The 18,090-nt window shown below is 46.5% G+C and overlaps 1 protein-coding gene across 7 annotated transcripts in view; it reads right to left on the reverse strand.

Annotated features, from left to right (window-relative positions):
* Positions 1-18,090, reverse strand: part of PLEKHA7 (pleckstrin homology domain containing A7) — a gene marked incomplete at its 5' end in the record, with an annotated part of 210,850 nt that overhangs the window by 120,703 nt on the left and 72,057 nt on the right. For 2 of the 7 annotated variants that reach the window (XM_082843987.1, XM_082843990.1), the window contains one exon: positions 13,403-13,485. The exons of the other annotated variants lie outside the window; for them this stretch is intronic. In XM_082843987.1, the coding sequence (XP_082700113.1) occupies positions 13,403-13,485 (83 nt within the window). Of the gene's footprint in view, positions 1-13,402; positions 13,486-18,090 lie in introns of those variants that run through there. 7 annotated transcript variants of the gene reach the window in all.

An 18,090-nucleotide genomic window follows, 5' to 3' on the forward strand; every position in this document is an offset into this window, starting at 1 on the left:
AGAAAGGGATGCTAAGTACATCCATAGGGGCTTCCCATCAAGCCAATACCACCCATGAAAGCCTGTCACAATCCTCTCATTTATCATTTTACCCTTTCTGCTTCCATAAAGGATGTGAGCAGCCTGCTGCTGCAGATATCACAGGCTTCTAATACATCTTTCCATAAAGCGAAACTGCTGACAGGACAGAGCAGGAATGAACATCTTACTCCTTATTCTGGGAAAATTACTGAACACTAGAATCACCTGTGGAATGTTTTTTAAAATGATGGTGCCACAAAAACAGAAATATAGATCAATGGAACAGGATAGAAAGCCCAGAGATAAACCCACACACATATGGTCACCTTATCTTTGATAAAGCAGGCAAGAATATACACTGGAGAAAAGACAGCCTCTTCAATAAGTGGTGCTGGGAAAACTGGACAGCTACATGTAAAAGAATGAAATTAGAACACTCCCTGACACCATACACAAAAATAAACTCAGAATGGATTAAAGACCTAAATGTAAGGCCAGACACTATCAAACTCTTAGAGGAAAACATAGGCAGAACACTCTATGACATAAATCACAGCAAGATCCTTTTTGACCCACCTCCTAGAGTAAGGGAAATAAAAACAAAAATAAACAAATGGGACCTAATGAAACTTAAAAGCTTTTGCACAGCAAAGGAAACCATAAACAAGACGAAAATTCAACCCTCAGAATGGGAGAAAGTATTTGCAAATGAAGCAACTGACAAAGGATTAATCTCCAAAATTTACAAGCAGCTCATGCAGCTCAATATCAAAAAAACAAACAACCCAATCCAAAAATGGGCAGAAGACCTAAATAGATGTTTCTCCAAAGAAGATATACAGATGGCCAACAAACACATGAAAGGATGCTCAACATCACTAATCATTAGAGAAATGCAAATCAAAACTACAATGAGATATCATCTCACACCGGTCAGAACAGCCATCATCAAAAAATCTACAAAGAATAAATGCTGGAGAGGGTGTGGAGAAAAGGGAACCCTCTTGCACTGTTGGTGGGAATGTAAATTGATACAGCCACTATGGAGAACAGTATGGAGGTTCCTTAAAAAACTAAAAATAGAACTATCATACAACCCAGCAATCCCACTACTGGGCATATACCCTGAGAAAACCATAATTCAGAAAGAGTCATGTACCAAAATGTTCACGGCAGCTCTATTTACAATAGCCAGGAGATGGAAGCACCCTAAGTGTCCATCAACAGATGAATGGATAAAGAAGATGTGGCACATATATACAATGGAATATTACTCAGCCATAAAAAGAAATGAAACTGAGTTATTTGTAGTGAGGTGGATGGACCTAGAGTCTGTCATACAGAATGAAGTAAGTCAGAAGGAGAAAAACAAATATCGTATGTTAACACATATATATGGAATCTAAAAAAAAAAAAAAAAAAAAAGGTCACGAAGAACCTAGGGGCAAGACGGAAATAAAGACACAAACCTACTAGAGAATGGACTTGAGGATACGGGGAGGGGGAAGGGTAAGCTGGCACGAAGTGAGAGAGTGGCATGGACATATATACACTACCAAATGTAAAATAGATAGCTAGTGGGAAGCAGCCGCATAGCACAGGGAGATCAGCTCGGTGCTTTGTGACCACCTAGAGGGGTGGGATAGGGAGGCTGGGAGGGAGGGAGATGCAAGAGGGAAGAGATATGGGGACATATGTATATGTATAGCTGATTCACTTTGTTATACAGCAGAAACTAACACACCATCGTAAAGCAATTATACTACAATAAAGACGTTAAAAAAAAAAAAATGATGGTGCCAGAGCCCCAGCTGAGACTAAATAAATCAGAATCTCTGGCGTTGGGTCCCAGGCATCAGTATTTTTAAAAAGCTCTCCAAGGGATTCTAACAGGCAGCCAGGGATGGCATTCACTGGGCTAAGGCCTCACAGTGGGGACACTGGGCTCCAACTTGTCAAGGTAAAAGTACCAGCAATATTCAGCTCCAAAGTGCACAAGGGATAACAATAAGGTGAGGCGGGGAAAAACGCTCCCCCTCTTCAAAAGGAAGAAAAACCATCTGACATGGGATTTTCAATGGGGGCTGAAGAGCAGAGAACTAGCTTTTTTACTGAGTGCCTAACACCACTGGGTTTTGCCTCATAAATGCTTCTTTCATTTCAATCAAGCACTAGCATTGTACCAGGCACTGAAGGAAGGAACAGCAAACCGGAAACAAAGCATCTCGTCTTAAGAGTGCAGACCTTCTGAGGAGGTAAAGCTGGAACATCAAGCAGTTCATACTGAGGCAGGATCTCCTGGTGCTGACGTGGAAGGGACGGCAAGGAGCTGGAGAAGGTCAGCCAGCCTGGGCCGGGCCCCAGGGACACTTCAGGCTCCAGCCATGCTCAGATACTCCCACAGGTGCTGCAGGACTCAATCCCCAGTCTGTTTCCTGTACGACTTGGTCCACTCTGCTGGCCTATTGCCAGCCAGCTCTAAAAGGCCTAAGTGAGGGACACAAGGGGCCTCTTGCTGCCCATGAAGTTGCAGCTATATTCATTTCCCTTCCAAATTAACATCCTACTGCCCCACAAGAAAGCTGTCAGCTCTCAACAAAGGACTCAGCTAAGAAAGGTAGCCGAGGCTCTTCAGGTGGAGGGCACAGCAGCTACTTGATGCCAAAGGTGGGAGGCCCAGGGTGGGACCCTACCCCTTCCACACTGACAGTGGGCTCCCTCATCACCAGAATGCACTTAAATGCCCCTCCCCGCCTAGCTGAACTCCTTCACTGCAGTTACCACTTGGCCAATGCACTTGGGACTGAAACACAATTAATCCCTGCTTTAGCCACATTTCTTTTTTCCCAAAGAATGAATCTGATAGACCCGCAGTGTCAATAGGAGAGCACCACTCTGAATGCTAATGGCCCCCACGAGCTCTGCAGAGGGCACGGGAGAGGCCGGGATGCTGGCCTCCATGCCATGGGCACTCTCAGGTTTGGAAACCCTACCTGGTGTTATCGGCGGCAACTCGATGCAGGGACCGCCCTCCTAGTCGTGACAGCAGTAGCCAGAGACCTTCAAGTTTCCTCCAGGGTAACATAAGGCTGGTGGCCGGAGCCGCAGTGGTCAGGCAGTGGGGAGAGAGGCGAGTGGGCTGCCTGCAGAAGGTGCACAGATCCGCTCCACTTTGCTCCACTCCCACTGAGGGGAGTCAGCAGCGGGTGAGGATTTTAAATGCAGCAGGTGAGATTTAGGTTAGATTCACAGATGAACTTCCTGACAGAGAGGGAAGCACTGGAGAAGCTGACCGATTACTTAAATTTCACTGGGGAGCTACAAGGGGCTGATTGTACTGTCTGCCAGGAAGTGAGTGAGCGGTGAGGAGGCAGCCTCCTGTGCACAATGGTCAGAAGCAGGGACCTCACCCAGCTGGCCCACAGCCGCCTGACACGCCATAACGTTTTTGCTTTAAATATAAGGTAAACAGAACAGTCCGATAATCCCCACCAATAGGCACTTTTAAATGTACTGATTCTTTGGTCTAGGAATTTCCAGTTCTAGGAAACTAAGAAGATAGTTTTTTAAAAAAAAAAAAAAAAACAACCGTAGTCAAATATTTTTACGTATTTTAGGGGAAAATACGTATTTATGTTATTTCAGTAGTTGCAATCTAAATGCCCAACCTCTGAATGGGGAATGATTAAGAAAATTACGGTACATGTACCCAACAGACTATTATGCAGCAAATTAAGATGTTTCTAAGGAATATGTAATAATCTGGGAAATGCACATGATATAATGTTAAGTGAATAAAGCATATTCAACTCTGTATCTTGCAAAAAAAGTATATGTTCATTTCAAAAAGAATGGAGGGAAATACACTAAAATGTTAGCAGTAATCCTCTCTGGGTGTGGAAGTAAATGTTTTTATTTTTAAAAAATACTTTCCAAATATTCTAAAATAACCACTACCTTAATAACCAGAAGATGTAGACATTCAAAAAAAAAAAAAGGAACAGTCTATTCTTTGAAATACCTCAGCGCCATAAATCTACCTTATCTGCACGGCCATTATTCCCAGAAAGCAAAACAGTGACACTCAATCCTGTACTTGGCAAGACGAACACAGTCTCACTTCCAAAATGGCCCAGCAGACCCACTGCAGCCACCTGAAAACCACCTGTCACCATTTCTCGCTGGGAAGCACAGGGTCTTCCCCATCAAAGAGTCATGGGTCTCTCATTCTGTGGCCAGACCTCCGTTCACATCCAATTACAATGTGCCTAAGTGAGTCTGAAAGGCAAGGGAGAAAGGTGGAATTTCTGCAAAGAACTGGAATCTGTTGGATTAACCCCAAGAAGTCTCAAACTGCCAGCTTTAGAGATGGTCCCTATTTACTGAATGTCCGCTATAGGCCAGGAACTGGGCAGGATGCTTTCACATGCTTTGCAAAGTAGGGACCATTAGCTCTATTTTACACATGAAGAGACTGAGGCTCCAGAACTCGCATCAACTTGCCTCAAATCACTACATGCTGCTCACCCAACTTCCAAGTCAGGAATGTTTCCCCCTCAGTCACCTCTAGTGTTGGCATCTTTGCAGGGAACACAATGCAGACTATACTTCTTCCTTCCAGACTTACATTCCCGCTCTCGGTACCCTGAGACAGGCCACTCCCTGTCTCTTGCCCACTTTCTATCTCTACGACCACCCACAGATGCAAACACTCTAGCCCCATGTGGACACATCAATGATCCACCGTGGCCAAATTCCCCAACCTGCCTCATGACCCTTAAGGATGATCAGGACTGTAAGATAGGGCTCACTAACAAACAAGGACCTTTCTGGAGGTGTCTGAAACTCTGGGGAGAGGGGAGGAGTTCACAGCAAAAACACATTCCTTCAGCATCTCCTTTAGGCTCACAACATCTCTGAAGCAGGCAGGCCTCTTATCCCCTTTTACAGATGGAAATACTGAGGTTGAAGAGTAGATTGACCTAAATCTAGTAAGAAGCACAGCTAGCACTAGATCTCAGCTCCTCTGATTGCTGACCCAGGGATCTTCCTACCACAGAGCAGAATACTAAGAACGAGGGCTCGAAGGCCTGAAGGCCTGGATTCAAATCTCAGCCCCACTACTTACAAGTTACGTGGTCTTGGGCCCATTACTTAACCTCAATTTTCCTCAGTAACAACATGAAGAAAATAATAGTCCCTACCTCTCACAGTTGTTGCGTGGATTAAACGGGAAAATATGTGAAAGACCAAGCAGGTGCCCAAGATGGTGTTAGGTCTATCATCACACAACCCTGAAGGCGTAGCACCAGGACTTTTCCATCTTAGTTCCCACTGTGCAAGGCTTTAGTCTGAAAACAGGGCCATGAGGACCTGCACCAACTTAAACCAGCTTTCTGCCTTGGAAGGCCTGGCCAGTCGCCTCCATCTAGTTTTCAGATCTTATTGAGATGAACTTGAATATGCTCTTCTTTCTCCATAAAAGCTCTTCCTGGCCTCCTTCATCCCCTAACTCCATCTCTCCTTCAGTGGTACCTCTGAGGTCAGCTCATCCAAGAAGTTTTTCCCCAGGCTGAATTCCCTTATCTCCCACAGATTCCTGAACTTACAGCCCTAACGGGATACTTATCACTGTTATCAAAATTGGCTCTGTACTTGCCTGTCTCCCCCACTGGACTGAGAACCACTGAAGGCAGGCAAGGACTGTGCTATGTTCATTGTTTGATCTTCAGTACCCATCTGGTATCAGTTTGTATTACATTTGTGGTGTAACAAATTACCACAAATTTAGCAGCTTAAAACAGCACACATTTACCATCTTACAGTTGTGAAGGTCAGAAGTCCAAAATCAGTTTCACTGGGCTAAAATCAACGTGTCAACAGGGCTGCATTCCTTCTGGAGAACCCATTCCTTGCCTTTTTCAGCTTCTACATTCCTTCCTCACAGGCCTGCATCACTCCAACCTCTACTATAGTCATCACATTTCCTTCTTTTCACTCTGACCCTCCTATAAGGATTCCTCTGATTACCCTGGGCTCACCCAGATAACCCAGCATAATCTCCCCATTCCTCACTTAATTACACCTGCAAAATCCCTTTTACCACATAAGGTAACACTGCCAGGTTCCGGGGATCAGAACATGGACACCTTTTGGGGAGGGAGCCATCTTTCGGCCTACCTCACTATCATAGCTCTTAGTGCATAACAGATGGGCAGTGACTGACTGCCTCCTGCAAGAAACCATGCTCCATGTGGTCCTAAACCACTGAGACGTAGAAGCTTCTCGACAGGTTTAGGAGGGACCCAAAGCCTAGAGCCCCTGTTCTAGCCAAAATCTCCCAAAGGAGGCCTTCTCTTCATAATGCAACTCTGAGTTTCTTCAGCGAACGTGGACGCAGCCCACACACCTCCACCCTAGGTAAAAACCTACTGGTTGATTCTCTGAACTCTGAAAATATGGATAAATGAATCAGTCTCAAAAATCATTCGGTAATTGCCCTTTAGATAGACTGACAGGCACAGTCTATGTCTTCCTGGAGCTCACAATCCACGCGGCGTCATCACAATGTGTACAGGAGCCAAAAGGCAGCAGGATAAGGATTTTACCACTTACCAGCATGAGTCAGATTTGATAAATACACATATTATAGATACAGCACATTCTTTGAAATTCTATCAAAATCAAGCTTTAAATTAGCAGGTTACCGCAGCAACCTAGCAACCCAATCACATTCATTTCCACTTGAGGCTGGTACCTGAATAAGATAGTGTCAGAACCCTGGACAAGGGCAGGCTGGGTGCAGGACGCACCCACCTTGTGGAATGTGGCAGGTGTCAAGGAGGGGCAAGGGAAGGAGCCCAAGCTGGGATCTGAACTCTCACTCTCCAGTCTACCCTGTGTGACCATGGGCTTGTTAATCAACCTCTCGGAGCTTTCTCAATATACAACATACACACAATGAACCCATTCATACTGACCGACAGGTAAAATACCTAGTAGGTAATATGCTTCCACTAGGGTCTGGCCCCCTTCTTCCTGCTCCTCAAAGAATCAAGTTGATAGGGCAAGTAAATCCTCTCAGAGAGTACAACTTGGGGTATCCACGCTGTTTCCCTAATGTCATCCACGCATTGCCCGCACACTGCCTCCACGACACCTCGCTGTCGAACCTGTACGTCCACTTTTTCCTTTAAACAGACAGCACAGACTTTAGACACATCCTAAGCGACAGGAGCTGCCAGATGATGAGTTCAAGATTCGTCATATTTCACACGGAAGTGTCATATACTCAGGTATAAAACTATTAAAATTTAAAATACTCACCCCTGTATCATCCCATATCCTGTTACATTCTGGGAAACTCTGGTGAAAAAACCTGAGTTCTGGTCCTGACTGCGCTAACAACTATTAGGTACGCCCACGTCAGGTCCCTTCTCTGAGACTCAGTTTCCCCCAAGTAAGAAAAGAAAGAGAATGATCTAGACAAGCTTTCCGTTTCCTCCAGTTCTGAGGTTATGAGATTTATTATCAAGTGGTCCAGATAAGCAAAAGAATCCAAGCAGGGAATTTTCGGAAAAGGTAATGAATACCACTCAAAATCATTAGAATCATTTATCATAAAAGATGACAGAAGAAAAAGATGAGAGAGAATGACAAAGAGATAAACGCCATACCTTCCCTCATCTTGAAAGACTCAGACTTTGTGCTTCTCTTTTAAGGGATTTTCAAAAGAGAGGGCCCTTGGTCTTAAAATGGGACAACCTGGATTTGAATGTCCGCTTGGATGGCTGTTAGTTTTATCACCTTAGGCAGGCCATTTAACCTCACAGTTTTTCTACAACTGTTAAATGGGTAACACCTCCTTCACAAGGTTGTCTGGGGATTAAATGTGAATAACTTGTCTAAAGCACCTGGAACAGAGCTGGATACGGTCGCTGTTTGCTGTTACTATCACACCTGGACTAATCGGTGGAGTACACATCTGCCTCTCCCACTTAATGATAAACTCTAAGGGCAGGGATGCCTTGTGCATCTTTCTCTCCCCCACCGTGCCTAGCACGGTGTTTCACATAAAATAAAGAACTTGGCCTGAATTTGTAGGGAATCAAAGCTCACAGAAAGAGTGCCTGCTCCAAGACAGGAAACTGGAGATGCCCAGAGATGTATAAATAACAAGCAATTCTTCCCTGACAAAGACAAACGTTCCCTTCTTCCTAAAACAAAAGTCTTTAGAATTCACCAAGATGTACACAATGCTTGGGCCATGATTCCCTGCTTCGATCTTCCTTTATAATATTCTACATTTCCCATCATGTGTCCATAATAGAAAAATTATTAAAATTGTTATAAGGATAAATGAGACTGCTTGCCTCTGACTCAGAAACTCAGAGACCTGGGGTCCAGTCTCCAGCATTACATATCTGGCTATCTGACCTCAGAAAAGTTACTCCATTTTCCAGTAAAATGACAGGAACACTACCCCTCTGATGACATCACCAGGCTGCTGTGGGAACTAAGGCACCCAGGTCCGTGCTGTGAAAAATCTCTGCTGACGAGAACTCTGGAATCTTCTGACTATGCCCGGAGTCCCACCAGTTGCTTTTCACTTTTTATTCCTAACCAGACCTTTATTCCTTTATTTGTGTTATACGCCCATAAATGTTATTCCTGTCATAAAAAGAAAGAATAACCCACGAAGCTGCAGCCTTTTTCTTACCATATAAACGTGCTACAAAAGTAATGAGAATAAATTTGAGGCTGTGATCATAACTCCCTGTTAATGAGCACCACCCGTGTCTGAAACACCACCAGCCATGAGTCCTTATTTTCACAGGGTGTTTGTTTCTTTCTTCCCTTTTTTTTTTCCCCTAACACACTTAAAACTTCAGATCTGGGTGCTCACTGGCAGCTGGTTTGGAGCAGAGGGAAGGATTCAAAATAGCTAACCAGAACCATTAGAAAGAAAGATGGGACCTTGAAAACTCCAAGCCTAATGGTTGGCTCTAAACCAAACATTTCCTCTGCCTAAAGTCAAATCAAGTTAGCAACCTCTTTATTTCTTTCTTTTTTTTAATAGATATCCACAAACATTTAGTTTATTTACATGAATTACACTCAAGTCAGAAGGAGATACAACTGATCCTCAGTACTTAAGTGTGGCCCAGCATTAAGGCAAGCTGATGTACAATCCTTTTTATATATCTTGCATTACTATCCTAATATCAACTATCTTTGATCCACCAGCAACCTCGTTCTTAAAAGGTACCACTAAGTGAGTGAGCCCAAGAGGGTTACAGTCCCACACAAATGACACTTAAAAGTAACAGCCAAGAAGGTGCTGTGTCTATAAGCCCCACAGAGCCTATGGATGAAAGGTGGAGGGGACAAGAGAGGGGCACCGAAAAACCAAAATGACCGATAAGGACCTCTTTTACTCATATTACAAACATATCCAGAGCTAGCTGGAGATGTTAGAATAGGTGGATGGAAGAAAGGCAGTATGCAAATGTACTTGCAGAAACTTCAGTTTATTCTTACCCCGGGAAGCAGAGATCTTCAGACGCATGATCTCCACAGGGGGTCAACCACGCAACAGTAACAATTCCTAATTGTCAACTTCCTTGTCAATAAAATGCGGGCAATAATTAGCTGCACCATAAATTGTTGTGAGAATTAAATGAGATAATATATGAAAGCACTTAGAACAGTGTCTGGTACATAGTAAGCTGCATTACATTACTGCATTACAGTTTTGCATACACTATTCCATTTAATCATAAGAGGCAGGCTTTATTACTCTCACAGAACACCGGTTCAAAGAGACAAAAGGACTCGTCCAGAGTTACAGAGATAAAAAAGTGCCAGGTGTCGGGTTGTTCTTGGGACTAACAATCCACAATCCACAATCATGGCCGGACCAGAGATGGCTGCATTAGCAAGAGTTTGAGGCTGCTACCTTTCCAGCTCAATTATGCTCTGTGCCTGCAGTCAGGGATTCACAGGTCTCCAAGGCCTCTTTGAATAATTTGAGACTGGAAAACAGACTTAATGTGAAGGTCAGAAGAAACTCTTCCAGGACAGTTCTCATATCTGACCCTAGGAGCCCAGGTATGGCCTCTGGGGTGGGCACAAAATGACATTTCTGACATTCTCATCTTCTGTAAAATAAAACAACCCTCTCAGCTGCTGCTCCAAGGATCCTCTAGTTACCTTTAATTTAAAAAAAAAAAAACCTGCCAATTAACAAGCACTGTGTTCAATCCTTTACAAACGTCTTGTATAATCCTCACAATTATCCTACTGGGGGGAGGGGGTGAAGAGAGGTACCCTTATCCCTGTTTAACAGGCAAAGAAACAGACTCAGAGGCAGAGAGGCCCACAAACACAAAGCTAGTAAACAGCAGAGACTGAGTTTGAACCCAAGTGGGCAGAGAAAGTGCCACAAACCATACGCCTCAACTAATTCCTCATCATTCTCTCTCCCCTCACCTGGAGACGCAGGGGACACAGACCTGGAATAACTAGCCTCTTTTTCTCTTCACCAGAGATAGTACAAACCCTAGGGAGGAATTTTGTATTTTACAAATCAAGACTGCAGAGACTGCCAGGGTCTTTATTGTTTCTCCTCTTGATCTTCTGTGATTCAGAGCACTTCAGAGCACCTCTCTCTTAAACTGGGTACTTTCTCCAGCTGCCCGTCCCAGGAAGAGGCTCCCTGCCAGAGCTGGGGCTGAGGAACACAGTAACAGCCACCACTAAACCCAGCACCTCTGTTAAGAGGGAAAGGAGAAGTCTAGGAGCTGCTGTACAGAGAGAAAGTCTGACCCTTTTCCCAGGAGGCAGTGGCAGTCAGGTCCCAGAACAGAGGTCTCAGCTGATGCTGGACCCCCCTACTGCCCGCTGTGCCCAGCATGGACATTAGGAACAGGACACATGGGGGAATCTCCAAACCAGCCCTGCTCAGCCCTCTGACCCTACCACTCACAGTGACTCTGATCTCCTCCCGTTCACCCCACAATTCCCACAGCCTTTATAACAGCTGCCTCACTTTCCCCACAACGTCACAATCCCTGATGACCTCCTGTTTGCTTCACAGTGCCCCCAGGGACCCACCTACTCTTTACAGAATCACCTTGAGTAGCTTCCCAGGCAGTGGCCAGGCCATTATCAATGAGGATTCAGCTATGACCAGTAGGCTGCAAGTGAGCAAACATTAGATGGCAGACTTCCCATAATCTAAAAAAAAATTGTTCTTAATCAGGACCATCTCCAAATCCTCAACTCGCAGAGTGCCAGCAGATCACCAGCAGCTCAGGGCACTGCTGGAGAAGGTGGCACTCTAAAAGCATGTGAGTTGGGGGAGGGGTACACTGAGTGCACATACCACAAACCCAGTGGAAGACAGGTGGCACAGACTCCCCAGTAACCCAGGGTGTCAGGATCAGAGGCCTCTCTGAAGCCAAGCCCTCCTCCACTCATTTCCTCCCCAGAAGGCTGGGGTGAGATGGGGACTAGGTGTCCCTGGGCAGCCATCAGAACAGTCCAGCCCTGGAGACCAGAGCCAGAAGGAACCCAGTAAGCCAAGCCACTGAGGTAGGGGACAGACAACTGAAGGGAGGGATGTGGGGTCCTACAGCAGCCTGTCAGCGAACAGGCTCTGATGCAATTCACAGCCCACAGTTAGAGCTAAAATCCCCCTCCCTGCACTCCTCACCCCTATAAGCCCATCCTCCTCCCCACATTCGTCTCCCCCCCCATAAGCCCAGCCCCCTCTTGCACCCTCAAGAGTGTCAACTTCCGAGGCAAGCTCATCTTCTCATCACAGATCTGCCAACCCTTCAGTTTACAAGGCTGAGTCCTCTATCCTAAACTGACAAAGAAAAAGCAGTGTCCCAGGTCTCTAAGGCACAATGCTGCCAGGAGGGCTGAGTTCGACAATTCTCCTCAGGCTCCAGCTGGGGCAAAATCTCAGCCCTCCACCCAGCCAAGCCTCATCCACAGCCGTCCACTGAAACCTGGGCCCTCCCATTCTTATTCAATAGCACACACAGCACACCTGGTGAGACTACCAGTTTTAGAATCCACCTTCTCCCAGCTAGCCGGGAGGGAAACTGAAACCAGAGCAAGAACTCCGCCCTCAGCTCTTCCCCAACCTTGACCTCCTCCTTCCTCTTGGAGCTGAGGGAACTGGGAGAGGCAGGTCAGGTGACCACCTGACAGACACTTTTGCCTCGGCCCACAGTCCTACAGAGCAGAGCCCTGAAAATATACCCCAGGGCACTTGTTGAGCAGGGCGGAGGTTTTCAGGCACTGAGGCTGGGACACGGCAGCTCTTTTCAGAAGGCTTCAGGCTACCGGCTGAGGGCTCAGGTCTCACACACCTGAGCCTGGAAGCTGCTCTGAGGCAGGGGGCGGGAATGAGGTTGGTTTCAGAAGGCAAAGGAGGGAAGGTATGGGCCGGTTCCAAAGTAGATAAAAAACAAGAGCTGCTCCCTCTGTGCCCTCCGGGGGGAGATGGGGCTGTCCCACAGATGGGGAAATGGGGTCCCTTTCGCGGAGTGCCGGTCACTGGGGGAATGCCAGCATCCTTCTCAGGAAATAGGCTGCAATACCCTGGGCTTAAACCTCGATGGCCAACGCCAAAAAAGGGAAAGAAAAACCTGCAACCCACCAATCTCATTTCCAGATTCCCTCCCTGCAGCCTAGACACATTAATAATTAACTTGCCTACCCGGGAGCTCGCCGGCGTTGCTATAAAAGATGAGTAATGGCACTGGAGTCCCGGCCTGATGCCCGCGGGCTTCTGGGCTCGGGGCTGGGACGGGCGCTGGAACAAAGCCTCCGCATTCCTCCGGGAAGGTGTGTCTGAAACTAGACCTGTCAACGGCGAGAAGCTGACCCCTTACCTCCCCCATAGCCGGCTCCCTGCGAGAAGGGGTGGGGGGAGGGGCCGGCGCCCCGGCGTGCGGGGCGGAACGGGTGGACAGGTCTCCTTTGCCCACTTCCCCTCCCCCGCACCCCGACCGACCAATGCCCCCAAACCACAGCCGATTTCGGGAAGCCGCGCTGTCTGCTGAGAGATAATCCTGTTACCATGAATGCAGTCTGTACTTGGAGACCAATTCTCAAAACAACAAGGCAGCTCCCTCAGCGCCCTTCCCGATGAGTAACCCAAAGCCGGTCGCCGGCTCAATGAATTCTCTCGCTGAAACTCCAGCGGCGAGCTGCGGCTCCCACGCGGATGGCCGGCCGGGGACAAACCGGCTCCCATCACGCCAGCGCCCAGACACAAAAGCACTCCTAAATGCAGCCCGGGCACCCTGAACCCTACCCGCCCAACAGCCCGCAGCCCCCCGAAAGTTACGGCGCGTGGACACACCTGCAGGCCCCCCGAGGCGGCCCCCTCCAGCCCCCCAGGGCGGCGGGGCACGCGTCCCCGGACGGGCAGCGCCGCGGCTCCATGAGCCCGCTCCTGGAGCCGGGGCCGGCTACCGGTCAGCAGCGCGGGGCGGCGGAGCGCGCTGGGGCCTCAGCGCGCCCGCGGCGCATCTCGCTCCCTCCTCGTCCTCGCCCGGCCTTCCCTAAGAGCCCACACCCACTTGACATCAGCGCGCATCAAAGCACTTGGCGCAGCGCCAGACGGCAGACCCCGGCGGTCCAGAGTGCGACCCGGGTGCCGCCGCTCGGCCAGGACAGCGCGTCCGAGCGCGGCACGTTCCTCTCCTTGCAGAGGATGCTGCAAGCAGGAGTGGGCAGGGAGACGGAGGAGGGGGAGGAAAACCGGCGGAGGGGGCAGGACCTGCCGCCTAACAGCAGCGCTGCTCTGGCGCCCAGCCAGCCACCAGCAGACCTTACAGCCGTTGCCGCAAGCGCCCATGACTGTGAAGACCAGGTCGCAGGTGACCTGGGTTGCTGTCCTCTCCCCGCCAAGGTGAGTCCTGACCTTGAATTCTCTTCCTCAGAATGACTCAAGGAGGCTCCTCTCCAACCACCTCTACGAAATTGCCGGGGCTGATTCTGCCAAGCCAGTAATAAATGCTTGATTGGATGTGGGTGCTGACCCCACCACCCAGGAGGCCGCAATGGGGCACCCAGGGAAGCAGACCATACCCTCTGGCTTGTGGCTATACCAGCAGCCTCAACTGGGTCTCCTTTCTCTCTCTCGTCTCTCAATGCCTTTGGCAATAAGGGACAGCTCTCCTGGTTCTGCAGGCAATCAAAAACAGCACCACGCAGCAGCTCACACACACTTCTAATTCACTCATCCAAATAGTCAAACATTCGAGCATTTATTAAGGCTTAGTATACGCCAGGACCAACAGAAGATAAAACAGCATTCCTACACTCATAGAGCCCTACACTCATAGAGAAGACAGTCTAGTCACCGAGAGAGAGATATTAAAAATAAAGCAAGGTAATCACAATTGTGACAAGGATATTAAAGGTAAGAGGTGCTACAAGAATGCACACAGGGACGCTAAACTATCTTGGCAGTCAGGAAAGCTTCCCTAAGGAAGTAACAGTTGAGCTGATGAGGAATGAAGAGAAGTTATCCAGGGGAAGGCAAAGTTCAGGCAAAGACCCTGGTTATTAAAGTGTAGGTCTGCTCCCATTCACAGGTGGAGATAATCAAGAAGACAGTGAAATGCCACGCCCGAGACACCTAGGTCTTTGTCCAGGAGGGGCTTGAGGCAGCTCACAGGCCCTGGAAGAGAGCCTGGCCGTCTGTCCAAAGAGGCCCTATGTCTGCTTTCTCATCTCCCCCTGAACCAGGCTGGCCCACCTCATCACTGAGCCCTGAAAAGGTAGTCGGGAGCCTTTACTCTGGCTCCAACTCCATCATCAGTTTGCTGTGTGGCTCTAAAGAAATCCCTTCCAACTCTCTAGTTTCAGTTTCTCTATGTGAAATGAGGGTTTGGATTAGAATAGTGTTTCTACACTTTTTTTTTTTAAACCATACTCCCTTTTGGATAAACACAGAACTGTCGTTCCTGTTCTGTAGTATCTATGATGACAAGACATCAAATCATTTTCCAAATCAAAAATTATAATATTGAATGTGCTTTTAAAGCTATATATTCCCTTCAAGTATTCACCATTAAAAGATCTCTGCTGAAGATAACTTGGAAGCAGGATTAAAGAAATGGTCTCCAAGCTCCCCCTTTTCCTGTTATCTGTCCCCATTCCTCCAGCATGAACCTAGCCACAAGCACTTATCACCTCCAGCCTCCTTTCTTTTATTCTTTCCAGGATAAATTGGCCAGGCAATGAACAGAAGCCGTGGGTCATCCAAAAGGCATGCTGTGGAAGGCTCTTTTGAATGATAATTTCCAGTGATGCTGGGAAACAGACACTTTGAAGGAAGCACATAATGTTCCTGGGGACAAATTAGCTATATGATTTAAAAGCCTTAAAAATGTACTATCCTTTGAACCATCAATTCTCCATCTAAGAATTTATCCTCAAGACATAATTATGGATGAACACAAAAATTTATACACAAGGATTTTTATAACAGAAAATGATTGGTTAATAAACTGTGGTACATCTTTGCAACTGAATATATGCAACTTTAAACCTAATACATAGAATATTTACTGCTGAATAAAACAAAATGAAGGTTATAAGACAAATGATCCCAATTGTGTGTGCATGTGTCTGTGTATAGGTTTGAGAGGGGTGGTAAGCACCTATGGTGGAATGGTACTGTGTTCATTTTTCTTAGGATGACTCAGAACCTACCCCTTGGACCGAAACGTGACATCACTATGGCTTGTCATCTTCACAAGTAAATCTATTAACCCATATGAAAGTTATAGAAGTTTAATATTAAAACAGAACAGAATAAACCTTACAGACAGGCAAGAACACAGTTAAATTCTCCACCGCCATCCACTTACCATTAGGGATCTGATAGTAATCTTAAAGGTAGAATGGTTTTTCCCCCAGACTTTTCATTTCATATAGATTTTTTTAAGTTGTTCTTTCCTTGAGTCTAGTTCAATAGTTTCCAACCTTCAGAGTGCATAAAACTTACTATCCATGGTGGTTGTAGGGTAATCTTGACTTTGGGATTCTTTTCCCTTATATTCTGAGTTTAGAACCTCATCACTGTTTGACAGTTCAGAAAAAAAGACTACCAGAAGGATATTTAGCAAAATGTTAACAATATTGGAATTAGAGTTGGTTTTTATTTCCTTCCTTGGGAATTTCTGTGTTTTCCAAGTGGTCTGACAATAAATATATATTACCTTCATAATCAGAAAATAAAATGCTGCTTAAGTGGGTTAAACCCCCTCCAAAAGATAAAAGAAACTATGCCTACCACGTCTTTCACATGCCTTCTCTCTGCCAAGTTCTCGTACTGCCCCAGTTGGTGCCCCAATACCCAAGGACAGACAGTACATTGTCGCTAGGATACCATGCAGGAAAAACTGGCAAGAAAATTATTTTTACATTTACCTCCTGGGGTGTGCTTACAATAATGCTTAGAAGCTTAGACTAAAGGGTCCAAAATGAAGCCGCCATGACCATCCGCTAATGGATCTCCTTCCCATGAAACTCTCTACCAAATATTCTAGGTTCTTAATAAGCTGAGAACATATAAGGCATATACACCTTTGATCCTAAGGACCAAAAACGATTCAGCTTTGCTTTTCCCAGACCTGATGGTGCCACCAAGCACACCGGCAAGGACCAGCAGAAAAAGGACAGGCCATAAATCAGACTGGGCTCAGCCAGTAACCGATGAGTGATCTCTGCCTCAGTTTCCCCTCTGTTAAATAGCCTAATAAAGGCTCTACTTTTCTTTTAAGGGGTGGATATAAAAGCATTAGGATAAAGTGAACAGTAGTATCTCAGTGTAGCATGTTATTATTTAATGAAAGTATATGCTAGGACTTTTGGGAGGAGAAGGAGCTGGCTAGTTGTGAGTTCTTTGGCACAAGGGCAGTAAACTGCAATTTGCCTCGTATGTCAAGCTTTCTGAGAACCTAGGGTGCTCACAAACCAGATGAAGGACGTGAGCTGGGAAACATAACTGTGCTGACTTTCTCTTGTGGCATAACTCATGAACTCCTGAGTCAAGGACAGAAGGTGGGTTAGATGAAAAATCCAAGCTGGAGGCCCAGGTTTCTCAATACACAATAGCCAAAAACCGTCAGGGCAGCATCTAAAGATGAGGAATGCTCATATTATTTGGCCACTTTAATTCAATAATCATTAAATCCCCCACCAGGCTCAGCAACTGCATTCTCTGCTCAAAATGAAGCACATGACTTCCAAGCCAGACAGAGATGCCATTAGGTTACATTTTAAATCCATCTAGAGTCTAATAAAGTTAATTTTACTGTTATGGCATCTATTAAAACATGGGGCCTTTGTTTAGAGAGTAGACAGAGGGGAGGGAAGCACAGACTTGAAGATCTGGGAATTTTGATTATTCTAGAATTGTTTCTGGAAAGGAGGTAACAAGAACAAACTTGATTTAAAAAAAATTTTTTAATGGGACCAAGTGTATAAGAAGGGCTGCTCTTGTACAACTATCCAGCCCCCTTGAGAACAGACCAGCCTCCTCCACACACACAGCCAGGCAACAGCTCAGGGACAAAAATGAGGCGCCCTGCTTCACCCAAGCAGGAAACATTGAACACACTGACCACGGTAGCCAACTTGGGTCTGGAACTTGGAGCCTAAGAGTCATTAAGAATGGGGAAAAGGGCTTCCCTGGTGGCGCAGTGGTTGGGGCTCCGCCTGACAACGCAGAAGACGTGGGTTCATGCCCTGGTCCGGGAATATCCCACATGCTGCAGAGCGGCTAGGCCCGTGAGCCATGGCCGCTGGGCCTGCGCATCCAGAGCCTGTGCTCCGCAGCGGGAGAGGCCGCAGCGGTGAGAGGCCCGTGTACCGCAAAAAAAAAAAAAAAAAAAGAATGGGAAAAAAGCCTACTTGCTCCATGGTCAGAGACTAAAAGGCATGCAAATGAGTTTTGATAAAATGAATAATTAATAAGCAAATATACAGCTTTACACATCTTTTAAAAATCAAGAACAAAACCAAAACACCTAA

This window comes from Leucopleurus acutus (genome assembly GCF_964270905.1).
Source record: "Leucopleurus acutus genome assembly, chromosome: 8".
In the NCBI taxonomy this organism is placed as follows: domain Eukaryota; kingdom Metazoa; phylum Chordata; class Mammalia; order Artiodactyla; family Delphinidae; genus Leucopleurus; species Leucopleurus acutus.